We start from the raw sequence: 15788 nt of genomic DNA on the forward strand, positions 1-15788 counted from the left end.
TCGAGTGCGGGTGATTGGGTGAGGAGTGAAGAGGCTGATTTTAGAGGTTTTGAGAGAGTGGCAGTCTGCAGAGAATAGGAATCCGACCATATCCTCCAAAACCCGCGCTGGACTCAGTCACCGCCAATCATCAATCAGCTACCCATCAACACCAGAAATCCCCGTCCTTTTGATTTCCACCACATAAAAATAGCACACTGCTCCTCCTTCACTCCATTCCTATCTTAATAATAATAATAATAATAATAATAAAGCTCAACTCTTCTCTTCTAAGTCAAGACATGATCCTTTCGACTCCTGCTCCTTCGTCGGCATTCTTCACAACTACTAAACCGTCTTCACCTTTTCCTAGGGTTTCTAAACTCTGCTTCTTAACCCCCTCTTATTCTCTTTCCCTTCGTTTTAGATCCACTGCTCGACGCTCCACTTCTTTTCCTTGTGTCCTCTCTTCTCTCAACCTTCACGCAATGGCTGAACTCGTTCAGGATAAAGAAGTCTTCGCTTCAGCTGAAGTTGATTACAGCAAGAAGAAAAACAGGACTCGTTCTCGCTCGTTTCTTGATGCAACAACTGAACAAGGTATCTCATACTTTTTTTTTCCTATTGTTTGTTTGGTTGCTGAGAAAATGGAAGAAAATTAATCTTTACATTCGTTTAGATAGGTATGATTTTAGCAGAGAAGTGTTAAGGCTTGCTTCTTCTGCTTGTCCTGTTTTAATATTATTGCATTACTTGCGATTTCTTGGAGTTTTCTTTTTTTGGTTTGTTTGTGTGGCTGCTGAGAAAATGCAAGGAAAAGGAATATTAACCTCTATTTAGCAGTTCCTCCTATGCTTATTTCTTCTTTATATTCTTAATTTCAATCCTTTTTTCCCCTATTTTTCTCAATTTGTTACTTTTTCTTTCGTTTTCTTTAATGATATGATTAAAAAAATCTTTTGATGATAGGAATTATTTGGTAGCATATAATTGTTTAAAGTCCGTTTAAGAAATTCAATTTCAAAAAAAAAAAAAAAGAAAGGGAAGAAAAGGGAAGCAAATACACCCTGCATATTTTACTCCACAGTATACAAGGCTTGTTTAGTTTCTCCTCTAATATGTGTGGTTGAATAGCACATAATATATTCATATGTATATTTCTATTTAGTCATAAAGTAACTTTTTATTATCTAATTCTCTCACCTACTAAGCTTGTATATTTTCTGCTCCAAGGTTGAGTGAAGGCAATAGAATAAATTATCTCATGAAAAAGAAAAACAAATAGCTGTTGACTTGAATAGCGCTTTGATTTCTTTAGCAGAAGAGGTTGAGGATATTCTATCAGCCATTTTTTATGTAATGCATGATATAGCGTGTCTTGAAATTTAAACAGGTTGGAGAATTAGTTTTAGTTGAAAGGATTTCTTTTGAAACTTCACATGTGGTTCACTGTTAGTTGGGCTAGGCGGAGGATTGGTTTTCTTGTCTTACAATGAATGTGCTCTGCAGAGTTACTGTCGGGAATCAGGAAGGAATCAGAAGCAGGAAAACTTCCTTCAAATGTTGCTGCAGGAATGAAAGATCTGTATCAGAACTACAAAACCGCAGTAAACATATAAACTCAAATCATGCTTCAGTGCGCATATTTATGTTCTAGTCATTCAATTTCCATGTCTTTTTCAATTGATTTTTATTCTAGGGCATGACATTCCATATGTATCCGTATTTCAACTATCTTTCATGAATCCCATCTGTTGTCTTTGTCTCTGTCTCTCCAAATTCAAAGGAAAAATTTATGCCGTGTGATTAGAGTTTAGCAGGTCCCCAAAGTTAATTCAGGATTCTTTTGCAGATGTCCTTTATGAGGATTGAGGAAAAAATATTTTTGCTCATCTAGGGTGTTGTCTTGCTTTCTAATATCAGCGAGTTCATGCTTATGTTTTCTGGGAATGCCTCTATCTTCCAAAAAGTTTATTTTCATGTCTTTGCTTCTCAGGTTTTGCAAAGTGGAATCCCCAACGCACATGAGATTGTATTGGAAAATATGGCTGCTGCATTGGATCTTATATTCTTGGATGTTGAGGTGATTTGGCCCTCATGTACCCACCATCAAGATGCTTTTTTGTCAGAATTGTTGGCTTATATGAACCTCTCATGTGAAATGCACAGTAATTTTTCAGGACCCGTTTATCTTCTCACCTTATCACAAAGCTTTGAGAAAGCCATATGACTACTATGAATTTGGTCAAAAGTATATCCGTCCATTGATTGATTTTAGGTGAGTACACAACTTCTATATTTTCCCTCTTTCATTGTATCAATATCACACATTCATTCAGTGTACATAAAGCTTCCTGAAAATTTGAGATGTGACAGGCACACACAAATATACACCTCTCTTCTTCATTTGATGCTCCGACGATAGCTCTATATCTACCCTTTCTGTAGTGATGTTGGAAATGATTGGGGCATTGCAGTTTCTGAGATATTCCACTGATTCAAATTTCTGTTCTTCTTCTTATTAAGAAATACATAGTGGAGCAACTCATATCCTTAAACAAAGTGGTAACAAGAGGGTGACGTGTGAATTATAATTATGCTGCTTCAGTTTCATTTGCTCAGATTAAGCCTTGTATTTCACCCTGCTGCTGATCTTACTATTGACCTTATTTATTGCAGAAATTCATATGTTGGCAATGTTTCCATTTTCAATGAAATTCAAGAGAAGCTTCGGCAGGTGCTTTTTTTTTTTTTAATAGTGGTATTCATTCGCTAGATATAAACTTCAGTGAATTTTGTTCAATTGCCTTTACTCTGTAATTTTGGATGGGTTTTCCTCTTCCTTTTCTCCTTCTAAAGACATTTTTAAGCATTCTTTCTCTGCTGATTATTTAATACTTCGCAGCATGTTTCATAAAGCATTGGGTAGTTGCTCTGTTGTTTCAGGCATTGTAATTTCACATGCTCATGGGTGAATCTGCTACACTAAGATGTGTATACGATAGTAATGGGAAAATAGAACTATGTGTCTGCTTTAGCCTTAAGACATTTATGAACTCCAGCAGATAAAATAAATTCCGTGGATGGAGATTAGAGAAGTCAAGTAAATAATCTAAGGCTTGTGCTCATTAAAAGCAGTAGAATCCCTCTCCTGGCACTAATTTCATGACCAAAAATGGCAATTTGGTCTCCCTTTTTCCCCTGTGTAATCCTTTCCGTGCTTCCAACATCTCTACCACTATTCAACTTAAACTCCTAAAATTATCTAAATTGCTTTTTTTTTTCTGGGTTAAATAGTAACCAGTACATAGATTGCTTACAAAATGTTTTTTCATGGTGGCAGGGTCACAATATTGTCTTGATATCAAACCACCAAACTGAAGCAGATCCAGCTGTCATTGCACTGTTGCTTGAAACATCAAGCCCTCACGTTGCTGAAAACTTGGTGAACTTGATACTGTCTATCCTAGCCTGCTGGAAAGAGCTATTTTGTGTGTTTGAAATGCTTCCATAACCAAATTCTACATGTTCCATTGCAGATCTATGTTGCTGGGGATAGAGTTGTCACAGATCCTCTTTGCAAGCCATTCAGCATGGGAAGGTACTTATGACTTAGACAACAATGCTTTTTCTCTATTATGCCTTTTTAATGATTAGTTGCACCATTTCAAACTCCACACATTTGCCAGGAATCTTATATGTGTATACTCAAAAAAGCACATGAATGATGACCCTGAACATTCAGAGGAGAAGAGAAAAGCAAATATCCGAAGTTTGAAAGAGATGGCTTTGCTTTTAAGGTACCCAAACTACCTTTTTTCTTTATTGCCTGACCAAAAGCTTGGGTGCGACAAAATAATTTTTGAAACTTGGTTCGGGATCTATTTATCATTGTTGATTTTTGTCATTTATAATGTGGTTGCTCCCTCAAGAATTAGGTTGTTTGGACTGTCAATTAATACTGCTTATAGCTATATTTTCTGCCATCATTTCTTTCTGTTTCCTTTTTCATGTAATAGAAGCACAATAAGAGGGTGGCCAATTAAATTATTTAGAGATTTTTTTTTTTTTTTTTTGGGGGGGGGGGGGTTATGTGAAGTTGTATTGATATAGAGGTTGTACTATTATGTAGTTTCAAAACCAATTGGCAGAGTCTTTTTCATAGTCCGGTTTGGATTTATTTTGTTTCAACAAGTTTGTATATTTCTGCTTCATACATCTCTTATAACTTGTGCATGGATTTGTTCTATAACCAATACCAATACTGTTAATACCTATTCCAAAATGGTAAAAAAGACTGCTAGTTGATAATTCAAGTCGAAAAGAGCTTCCCCTCTTTGGTTTTGACCCAGATGTTCCTTTTGTATTCTAGCACATTCATCTGGGGCATTGTTTTCACCCTGATTTTACTGACAAAGGAGCCAAAATGAACAAATCTTTATAGGATCCGACGAGGATGGTTTGAATGATTGATAGAATGAGGGTAATATCCAAGTGGATGAGTGTCTGTGAATAAGTCCATTCAAAACATCAGACCATCATACCCTGTTGAATCATTTTACCGTCCTCTGAAACTGTAATTTCTATTAGCAGTTAATTCCTACATCTTAACTGACTAATAAACAGTGATAATATATGGAATCTTGTAAAATGGCTTAAGCATCATTGATGATCATCATCCAGTGTTTGATATCGTTGGTACTTGGTATTTTACTTGTATTTGTAAGCAATAGCATCTTGTATTCTGTAATCTCCCTGAATTTCTGTCATATAACATCCACATTGGCAATTATGGGTAAGAGGGTCAATGCAAGAATTTTCCTCTTATCAGTGCCCAGCCAAGCATCCCTTAAGACTACACTTCTCCATTTGACCCTAAAACCTTATGTTATTGTTTGATTATTCTTGTCCAACAAACTTTAAATTTACTTCAACCAGCCATCAATTTGCGTTAACTTGTACCCTGAGCTTGCTTTGTCATTAATCTGCCAGGAATGTATAAAAAACATGTAATATGGGTTCAGCTCGCAACTCTCAAAGTGTAATATGATCCTTCTCACATGCATGATTTTCACATATTATATGTGTAGTTTCTTTCAATGGGAAGTCTGTGTTTTCTTATGTGCTTAAATAAACATGCTGTTATTCTATATATGCAACCTTTGAAAGTATTTCTGACTGTAGGGGTGGCTCACAAATAGTCTGGATTGCACCAAGTGGTGGCAGGGACCGTCCAGATCCCTTGTCAGGAGAGTGGTATCCGGTAAGTTTTTCTTTTGTTGACTTTGTTTTTCGGGGAAAGAAAATAGAAATACAGAGAAGCTCGACTTTTTCTATTTCCTTTTTATGATCTTATATAGAATTTGGATTAGTTCATCCTTGCTCAAAGATTTTGACATTGATTCATTGTTTGAAATTATTCAATATTTGCTTGTGTGGAATCTCTTTATGGTTTATACTAATGCAGAAGCATTTTTTATATCTTAAATTCTTAGATAGGGCCCATAGCTGATCTAGCATTAATTAGATGAGTTTCCTTTGTGATAGCAATTTCTTAAGACCAGTTCAATTTTCTTTCCTTCAACACTGATATCTTATTATGACACTAGGAAGATGTTTTCATCTTCCTTGTCCTGCCAAAAAGACGATGATAATCTTTGGTACATTTATTTTTGTGATGCTTTCATAGTCATTCATACTGATTTAAGGTTGGCAGGCACACTTTGATGCTTCTTCAGTAGACAACATGAGAAGGCTTGCTGAACATTCTGGAGCTCCAGGACATGTTTATCCTCTGGCACTATTATGCCATGACATCATGCCCCCTCCGCCTCAGGTATGCCTTTGTTTGATTTGTAGTTTTTGGAATATTATTTCTCTTTGCTCAACTCCTTTGGAAATCTTCAGGTGGAAAAGGAAATTGGAGAGAGAAGAGTTATTTCATTTCATGGAGCTGGATTATCAGTTGCACCAGAAATCAGCTTCTCTGAAGTTACAGCCGCATATGAAAATCCTGAAGAGGTTGGTTACACATGATACACTGGCTGTGCACCTTGAGCCTTGTACAAATTAAAATGTTTTCTTCCAAAGTAGCATAAATATCATTCTCACAGAATTCTTTGCTCTCCTTCTACAACCAGGAAGTAATAAATTGAGGAAACACTATGTCTGCCTGTAGCATTCTACTCACTGTAGAGCTGCAGATGACTATGGTCATGCATCAGCATTCTTTAGTTTCCTTCCTGTCACTATGAATTTTGGTTATCCATGAATTCATTGACAATTGTTTTAATCTGTAGTTACTTGTTTTAGTGTACATCAGTGACTAGTAGTGCATTTGCTGATTAAGGTGGTGCTTTTAGCTGAAATGATTGTAATTATCTATTGACAAACTTATGATAAATATCAAGAAAGTTTCATGGATATGATAGTATGAACTCTATAAACACTCAATTGTTTCTTGGGAACTGTTGGCGCCTGCATATTGTCCCCTGGATGTTTTGTATCTAATGAGCTGGCTTTGCTGTAACAGGCTAAGGAGGTATATACAGAGGCTCTTTATAAGTCTGTGACTGAGCAATACAATGTGCTTAAATCTGCTGTACATGGAAAACAAGGGCTAGGGGCGTCCATTCCAACTGTTTCTTTGTCGCAGCCATGGAATTAGTCAACGTTTTCTATACTTGATTAGGTATTTGCGTATCCCTTTATATTATCAGTAAATTAGGTTCACAATCAATGATTTTTCTGGTATAGAAATTAGAATCTTTATTGTAAGTAGAATTATGCAAACCATGGTATTCACAGGCAAAAGACATCTATTTTCCTGCTTGTATTTGGTTGTACTCATTCTAATAGAGTTGCTGAAAACAGACTTACGAGGAGGTGCGTACACTTCAAGCAGTTGTGAACAACTTTCTAGGGCACATTTTGATTTACCTTAGATATTGTATCCGTCCGAAGATGCAGACAAGCTGCTAATACACATTACACAGCACATATTTTACTAGCTTGGTTGAAAGAGATCTGCTTTTAATACATGAAGAACCAATTGATGAACTTGAGTTGTAATGTTGATGCTTAGAAAACTCCAGTGCAACGAATCCTTTCAAGAATTCTCAATAGTCCAATATTGATCTGTTTACAGTATATCTCTCATTGGTGTTTTATTTGGAATACATCTTGCTATTCTGAATTTTAATCGTGCAAGAGGTTCTTATATGACCTATAGCAAACATATTTTCTCAGCTGGAAGCCTAAAACGGGTTCTCATTTTCAGTACTTTGATGTAAAATTGTAGCTTAGTATTAAATGAACTGCCTTGTAAAATATTACTAGCTAACCTCTCATAGAACTCTCATATCATATTTTACTAAACTTGAGTTGTAAATTGCAGGCCAATAGTTTTGTTATATAGTTCTGCAACTCCTGGACCACAATTCTAGCGGTCCTTCTAGTCAAGTATGTGCCAGGAGAAGCTTCTCTCTCCATGATGATATGGATGGCTTTTTCTGTTGATGCAATCTAAGCTACAAGTTTTTGCTGTGCTTACATTCTATCAAAGCCAAATCTCACACAATATCTTGAAGCCAAATTCATCTGAAATGCGAGCTGTTCCAGAGGTTCAATTTCAGGCGTGCAGATAACAGTTCCTAGTAAACACAAGAGCTAGTCGTCTGAGGCGATATACATGTATATTTTCTCAATTTTTTGGTGGCCGATCATATTCTTTTTACACCAATTCCTCAATTGCTACTCATTTTTCTCCCTCGTTCGCCTTCAATAACTATCAGTTTTCATGCTATAACACTTGCACACAGAAGTAATATGAACAGAGTTGGAGCACATTTGGCCTCATGACTAAACAAGACTTGTTTTTAGCTGCCACACCAAACTTTTTAAATGATGCAATTATGGTAGTCGTTTTCTCTTGTTTTGGTTACAACCCAAACCAGCTATAGTTGCTACAGCCAATCGAGAGTGGTGCATGTTTGTTTTGTTGTTTTTTATTTGTCCTCAGTTATAGTAACCATGTTCAACTGAACTATGCATCTCTTAGGACCACCTGTTAAGCCCCGTGATCTAACCATGTTTTCGATTTTATTTTTTTTGGCGTTTGGTTTATTTAAACGCAGCAGCTTTGACCCAAGTTAAAACAAAAAAATCTATTAAAAAAATTGTAGGAAAAATAAAAAAACTGATACATGAAACATAGAGTGGTGTGAAATTTCAAAATGGTTGAAGGGGGCGATGACATGCATTCATCATACTTATTATTGAGATATGAAGTTAGAACAACGAAAGAAAGATTTTCGCTTTTGTTCGTTTATTTTATTCTCTTGTGGTTTTTTATTTTTTATTTCTTAAGACATGAAACTTGTCTTGATAATGAATTTAGTAACACTCATTTCTTTTTCCTTAAATTGAGATGTTTGTTTTCAGTAGGTGCTAATCTCGAACTTGGATTCATAATCCGATACTGATTTCTCTGGTTATTAATCGACGGTAGCGTCTAGGTTGAGGGAGGGGAGTGCATGTGTCCGTAGCCAAGGTTACTAGTGGGACCACACGTGCTGTCTGGAGAGACAAGAACTGTTACTTTGGATCAATTACGCATATTTTGAGACCTCTACACGTGTTGTTTAAATAATATCCTGAAAGCCTGCCCTTGCTTGCTGTTTGGTCGTGGTGGGAGGGGAAGATCGCAAGCACCTCCCCCACTGCATCTTTCATTTTCTGAACAAAAAGAAAGGGACACGCTTTCAAGTATAATATATATATGGCTCTGTTTGTTCCTTGTATAGATTACAGGAAGAGTTTGCCTGAAAATGAATTTAAAAAACCAGAGACTTGCTACAAGCACCAGCCCCCATGCAAGGTCTGATAAGGCTCCTTGTCAAGGCATGGTTTGTTTATTACTCCATGTACTTGATGGTAATTTGAATTTAGCAATTATATTATTTGATTGGCGTTTGCATGCACGAGGGTTTCGAATAATCTCACATTATAGTAATATTTAATCGAAAGTTTAAGATACCAACATACCTGGGATATCACAATTCAGTGAGGAGTGTGCCATGGGACTGCTCTACCGATGCCGAGCTTCCACTTGCTGCTCGAAAAGGTATGGCTTCTTCTATCACCGCTAATTGTGGGATTTTATCGGCGAACAACATTATAGCATTGTAATCAGCTGTTTTTATAATTTGTTTTCCAAGAAAATTCATATTTGCTTGTCCTATCTATATTACTCTTTCCCGTGTATTTTAAGGATTGCTATTTAAGTGGGGTTTTTTTTTTAATAGTTTTTCTCTTTTGTAAAACATTTTATAATTGCAACCTACCTTTTGTTGTTTTACCGTTATTGTAAATCATGATTAGATATTAATGAAATTATGATTATAAGAGTGTAAAATAGGGTACTCTAAATCTTCTATTAAAAATAAAATATTAAATCACGTAATTAAATTTAATTATACTATTTGAAATACCTGAAGAAATGAATTGAATTACCAATAATTTAGAAATCATTTTTGTTATAGAAATTATTGGTTATTCTCGTTAAAAAAAAAGAAGAGCCATGATCCATGCATAATCAACCGAGAAAAACAAAGAAAAAGGAAAATTTTGGGTAAAAACCAAAAACAATTAAAGGAAAGGAAAGATTAATAGCATACTTGCGAGGAATAAGAATATCTTGATGATCATTGGTGACAAGTAAAGAAAGAAATAAATGATAGTGTGCTACCGAGGGTTTTGGAAAGGAAAAATAGATTCCTATTTTGTGATTTGTGTTGATTATTTTTATTATTTGTTAATCAACCTAGAATGATGTGGTGTGATATTAGAACTTGATCTTCAAATGTTGATTAATAAATAATATTGTTAATTAGTACATTATCTTTTTTATATTTATGTAATTGAAAATTTATTTTTATATATTAATTGTTTCTATTATTTGTTGCTTATTCTAATATGGTATAATTTAATAACAGACCCTATCATTAGAATGTTGTTAAGTAGATAACGAGATCTATTAGCACATGATGTTTTTTTCTTTTATATGTGATTGAAAATTTGTTTTTATATGATAATAGTTTTTATTATTTGTTAGTCAATTTAATATGATATAATCTGATATCGGATCCTATCATTAGAATATTTTTTGGTAAATAATGAGGTCAATTAGTACATGATCTTCTTTCTTTTATATGTGATTAAGAATTTGTTTTTATATGTTAATTGTTTTTATTATTTGTTAGTCAATCCAATATGGTATAGTCTGATATCAAGTCTTATCATTAAGATGTTGTTTAGTAGATAATTAGATCAATTAGTATATAATCCTTTTTAATATGTGATTTAAAACTTGTTTTATAAGTTAATTATTTTGATTATTCGCCGAACAACCCAATATGGTAAAGTTCAATATCAGGTTTTGTCTTTTATATGTTATTTAGAGGGCAATAGAAGCAATTAATACATTACTCTTTATTTGATAAACGATGATGATGATAAAATAAATAAATAAATAAATAATAAAGATTTTTTCTTTTGTCTTATGTGAATATAGATATATAGGTTTATGAACGCCTCCAAGAATATTTTTATAAGCTATTCTTCGAACTATCTAATCAGTCGTCTTTAAGAGGCAAAGCCATCTGTGGTCACATTATTATTTTTTAAATTATAAAAATATAAATATTTGTAAGAATTGTAGCATTAATTTTAATTGTACATTGATTATTTTTAATGCGTGAGCGATGGCCTATAAACCTATTCTAATTAATATAATATTGAATTGATTCATGCTTATCAATTGCTCACTATCCTCTTGGGTTCAATGTTCATGCTATAAAAGTGAAGATTGAGTCTTACTGCAAAGTTCAGGTCCCAAATAATTGTATTAGATCACAATAGTATTTTACTCTTAATAACAAATACATATATATCAGTTTAGGCAAACCTTAGAATGTAAGAACATTAAATAAATTTATCACTAAAAACAAGCAACAATGTATATTATCATAAGTAGGATGTATATAGTGATTGTTATCTTTCACATTATATAACTAGCCCTTTACCCATAACATTTGAAGACCAATTAGGGTTTATAATTACCATAAAACTAGATGACAATTTTTTTCTTTTTATTTCTACTTTTTTTTATGCATAGTTCACCTTGATTTCCCTAGTAACAATACTTTCAAAATAGTTTCAAACACAAGAATTTATTTAACAATGTGAAATGAATTCAATTCATAGTGATCTGACACATGCTATTAAAAACGAATTCATAAACACTAAAATCAAAGTAATTGGTAATTGAAATCTAACCATCCAATAGTTTTCTCTCTCCTAAACTTTCTTGTGTCGTTCTCTTCCTTATCTTAATTTATAAGAACTAAAATATAACAAACATAAATTTTAGAGTCAAAATATAACAATCTAAAATAACAGGGATGAAAAATAAATAAATTTGAGGGATCAAATGGAACTTTTACACATTTTTTATGGAATTTATTTTTTTATTTATGTGAATTTCGGTTTTCTATCTCTCAAATTGTTTTTTTTTAGAAGAAGCAAAAACTCTATTAAAATTGGTTGCTAATATAACACCAAGACATTTACCAACACATTAGATTAGTTAGAAAAAACAAATCAAAATATATTTAAGCATATAAAATCATGAAAACATGACTTGAAATGATGAAATTGATAAGAAATAAAGTTTAGTGGATGAATTGTAGACCAACCAAGATACAGGGACTAAAATGTAAAAAAGGCAAAAAAGCATTGTGAAAGAACAATTTTTTTAATGAGTGGATGGACGGTGTTTTTTTTTTTTTACGGTAAAAAGAGATGTGATTTTAGTTTTGTTTGTTAATGTTAATTGCGATTCCTAGTTCGTGCTTTTACTCATTTTGTTGCAAATGCAATCTTGTATGAAAAGCACGTAAATATTCCTTCTTCATTGCTACTGATTATTTCCTTACATGGGAAAGAACTTATTGTGTCCTCCACTTGCACCTTTTCTCTGTTCTTCTACCCAATGATCATTCATTATTCATATTTTGTTCGGTACAAATTAATAGGTCAATATTCTTCCCCTTGAGATCATGATTTCTCAGCTCTAATTCCCCCCCCCCCACCCTTTTTTTTAACTCTTTCTTGCCAAAAAGAACGTTAACAGCCCCTGCACAAGTGTTTATGATCATCGGAGAAGCTGGCATTGGATTGATCATGACTGCAACGAATTCCTCAGGTCGTCAAGTACACGGCACAGATGCCGTTAGATAAGAAGGATGCAATGGAGTAGTTTGTAATCTTATGTATTTGCACAATTGCATTGCGGGGATAACATGTATTTATCAGTAATTCGAGCTTTTATTGAGATTTAAATATTTTATTTTTATTGTGATGTTTTCTAAGTGTTTTTTTTTATTAAAAAATATATCAATTGAATGTCCGGAAATATTTTAAAAAAGCACTTCAACCCATATTATTATTATTATTAAAAACATTAAAAGATTTGAGTGAAAAAGGTAAATAGTTAATCACCTCAAACTTTTTTTATTTGCATTTTTTTATTGGATCATTCAATATTTTATATTTTTTCACCTGCATTTCTTTTTTTTTTAATCGGATGTTTTTGCTTCTCATTTAATTACCACAGTTTGGTTTTGCAAAATTAACATTCACTAAATCATGAAATTGTATTTAAAATTATGAACACTGGAGACAACGTGAAATAAAAAAATATTAAAAATTTAACATAAAAAACAATCTATTATAGGTTGTAATAATTACCCATAATATTTTTTTTTAATTTTTTTAATTCTGAAATTAATCTGTTCATTGAGATGAGTTGGGATAGAGTTTAATATTCTCTTTTAATTGGTTTTATAATGTTTAATTTTAAAAAATAAAATTTAATTTTATTGATTTAAACTAGTTAAAATTTTAAGGATTCAAACATAAAAAAATATATTACTTATAAAAAAAAAGTAAAATAACATTTTTATCTTAACTTCTCAATTTAATATTTAATTAAAATTAATAATTCCATTATTATAATACAGGGAATCAAGCTAGGACACACAGGAAATGCAGGCGCTCCAAATTAACCGAACTTTCTACACTTTTAAACAGAGACCATTGCATTCGAAACAAGAGTTTTATCCTCGTTCCGCTTCTCTCTTAAATTTCGTGGTTTGGCTTTTATTATGTCCTCGAAAAATATTGCTGGGCATCCCTGATCCTACACGTGGCATCCATACACCGACAGGGATGCAAGTAGGGACATGAGAGCCGTCGGATATACAAAATCAAAGAGAAGTGATCTGATGAGTCAGCACCATCTGTCATCTGATAAGCCCTGTGGGGCCATTTGAATGAAATGAGTCAAATAACAAATCAAAATGGCGATGGACCCCTTAAACAATGAATACCAACTATTACCTGATGACGTTACAAGTGGGATGTGAGGCCCACGCGCCACCCCCATTTGCCTCTCAACAAGGAAACAACTGCTGCTTTCAGGCGGAGCTGTAGACACAGCTGGTCCTTACTTGGTGGAGAGAGTTTGGGGCCCACTTTTAGATTGCTTTTGTCAAGGGAAATGGGTCCTCCTCTTCGATGATACTCCGCTGCTCTAGCTGAGCAGATAGCCTGGTAAGATAAGGTAGAAATAGGCTCCGGTTGTTTTTATATTTTAAAAATATATTTAAAAAAATTTTATTTTATTTTATTTTTTTACTTTAAATTAATATGTTTTTATATTATTTTGATACATTAATATTAAAATTAATTTTTAAAAAATAAAAAAAATATTATTTTAATATATTTCTAAATGAAAATCATTTTAAAAAACAACTATAACCATACTTTTAAACAGACAGATAATTATGAATTATATGCATGCTACTAGATGATAATTTAAATATTTAATTAGTGTTTATAAATGTTTTATAATTTATCGGTTTATATATTTTTAAAATATTATCTTTCAATTAAATAATTTAATGATACTGTAAAACATATTCAAACACACTCTTCTAAAATATATTAGAAACTAAATTACAATCCTTCTCGTACCATGATACACGTGGCCCTTGTACATTGGTCAATGTAGAATAAATATATATTCATGCATGATAACATTCCCGAATGGTCGTAATTTTGATTCAAAACGTGATGCCGATTTGACGTCGAAAGATATCATACTCAAGTAACATAAAATTCTGTCCGATTGCATCTTTAATTTGAAATCTTATTACAGGACATTTTCTATTCGAATAATATCTTAAAGTACAAGCTAAACAACCTAAACAATAGTCATGTGTCTATCTTGAAGAAAGAGAAAATTCACAATAAATAATTATAAAGTTATTATAGAGATTCTTAAATTAAATATGCAAAATAAAATTACCAAGTATAGTATTTGGTTTATTAGATTAAACAGCAAAAAAAAATTATAAAAAATATATTTTTATAAACTAAATAAAAATAACCAAGAAAACAAATAATTTCCCCTTACAATCATGCATCAATCTCCTCTGTTAAAGAAAATTACTTGTTAGGTTCAAATTATTCTTGTCTTGATCTTGTAAATATCCAATTAAGACTATCCAATCCTTTTTTTCTTCATTTTAGGTTTATATTAATTTTAAATATAAATTTCACTCGTTCCATGTTAAAATCTACACAAGAAATAATAATTGACAAATTATTTATCTTTAATTGAATTTTGAAGTAATGACTTGTAAACCTAAAACTTATTTTATCAACATGTGTTGTATCCATAATATCCTCGAACAAATCTACTTTTTTTATAATAGTAAACTTGTAATCAAAATAATCAACATAGCCTAAATCAATATTTTTCTTTTGTCAAGCACCTTTCATATTCTCTTTACACTCGACCACTTACTTATCAATAAGAATAGTATTGATGATATTATCACTACCATTATTATCATCTACCATTATTATCATCGTTTATGATTATTATCAACCTAATCATCAAGAAAATAAATTGTTAGCCAAGAGATCATTATGTATGTATGAGTTATTTGTTTTGATGATAACAACATATCAAGTGCATTTAATATTAATGTCAAAATAATATTGTTATAGCAAGTTTTTCTACACCAAAATAGAGTTATGGACTCCTTAGATACAAACTTGACTTGAAGATTCTTAAACTTTTATCTTTATGTAATCAGGTCTTTATCGAATTCAATTTAGCATCGCAAAATGAATTTCATTTAAAATATTTTCATTGTTAAATTTTAATTCAAAAATATTTTTATTGTCAAAGTTCATTATGAAAATATGTTTCCATTATCAAAATTAAATCATAGTAAAAAATATCTTATGAAATATTTTTTTTAATCACATGTCTCGGTATTATCGCTAAACTTCTCTTATGAAAATCATATTTTACTAACATGCAAGAGCTATCTTTTTATCACAAACATATTTTTATAAGGTGGCAAAATTGTATTTTTAAAAGAAGTGTATTTAACCCTCTAATCCCAAATTGTCTAGTCATTTTACCTCTCTTGTTTTAGCAACAACTTTTTTTCTCTTGAGAAACCAGTTGTTTGTTAATGATAGAAGAACTCGCAAATTGGAAAAAATTTTAATCTAATCTTTTCTATGTGAGTAACGACTAGTTTATGGCTTTTCTTTATAAATACCCAATTAATTTTAATGCAAGACCCCTCTCACACTTTTTAACAATTCTACAATTCTTACATTTGATGCTTTAATATTCCAAAAGCTTTATTTTTCATTCAATTCTG

At 32.2% G+C, this 15788-nt stretch overlaps 1 protein-coding gene across 2 annotated transcripts; it reads left to right on the top strand.

The window, feature by feature from the left end:
* On the top strand, window positions 1–7824 carry LOC133675202 (glycerol-3-phosphate acyltransferase, chloroplastic). Of its 2 annotated transcripts, none has more exons than XM_062096513.1 (13): window positions 1–579; window positions 1489–1586; window positions 1976–2062; window positions 2160–2257; window positions 2659–2716; window positions 3323–3424; window positions 3519–3580; window positions 3669–3779; window positions 5164–5242; window positions 5696–5815; window positions 5887–6000; window positions 6512–6670; window positions 6853–7226. In XM_062096513.1, exons 1-12 carry the CDS (start codon window positions 282–284, stop codon window positions 6644–6646), a joined length of 1362 nt encoding a protein of 453 aa, XP_061952497.1. In that variant the 5' UTR covers window positions 1–281; the 3' UTR covers window positions 6647–6670; window positions 6853–7226. The 2 variants fall into 2 exon arrangements, with proteins under 2 accessions (XP_061952497.1, XP_061952488.1); XM_062096504.1 differs by lacking the exon at window positions 6853–7226 and adding an exon at window positions 7376–7824 and having other exon boundaries at window positions 2–579.
* Window positions 7825–15788: the final 7964 nt, after the last annotated feature.

This window comes from Populus nigra, chromosome 1 (assembly GCF_951802175.1).
Source record: "Populus nigra chromosome 1, ddPopNigr1.1, whole genome shotgun sequence".
In the NCBI taxonomy this organism is placed as follows: Eukaryota; Viridiplantae; Streptophyta; class Magnoliopsida; order Malpighiales; family Salicaceae; genus Populus; species Populus nigra.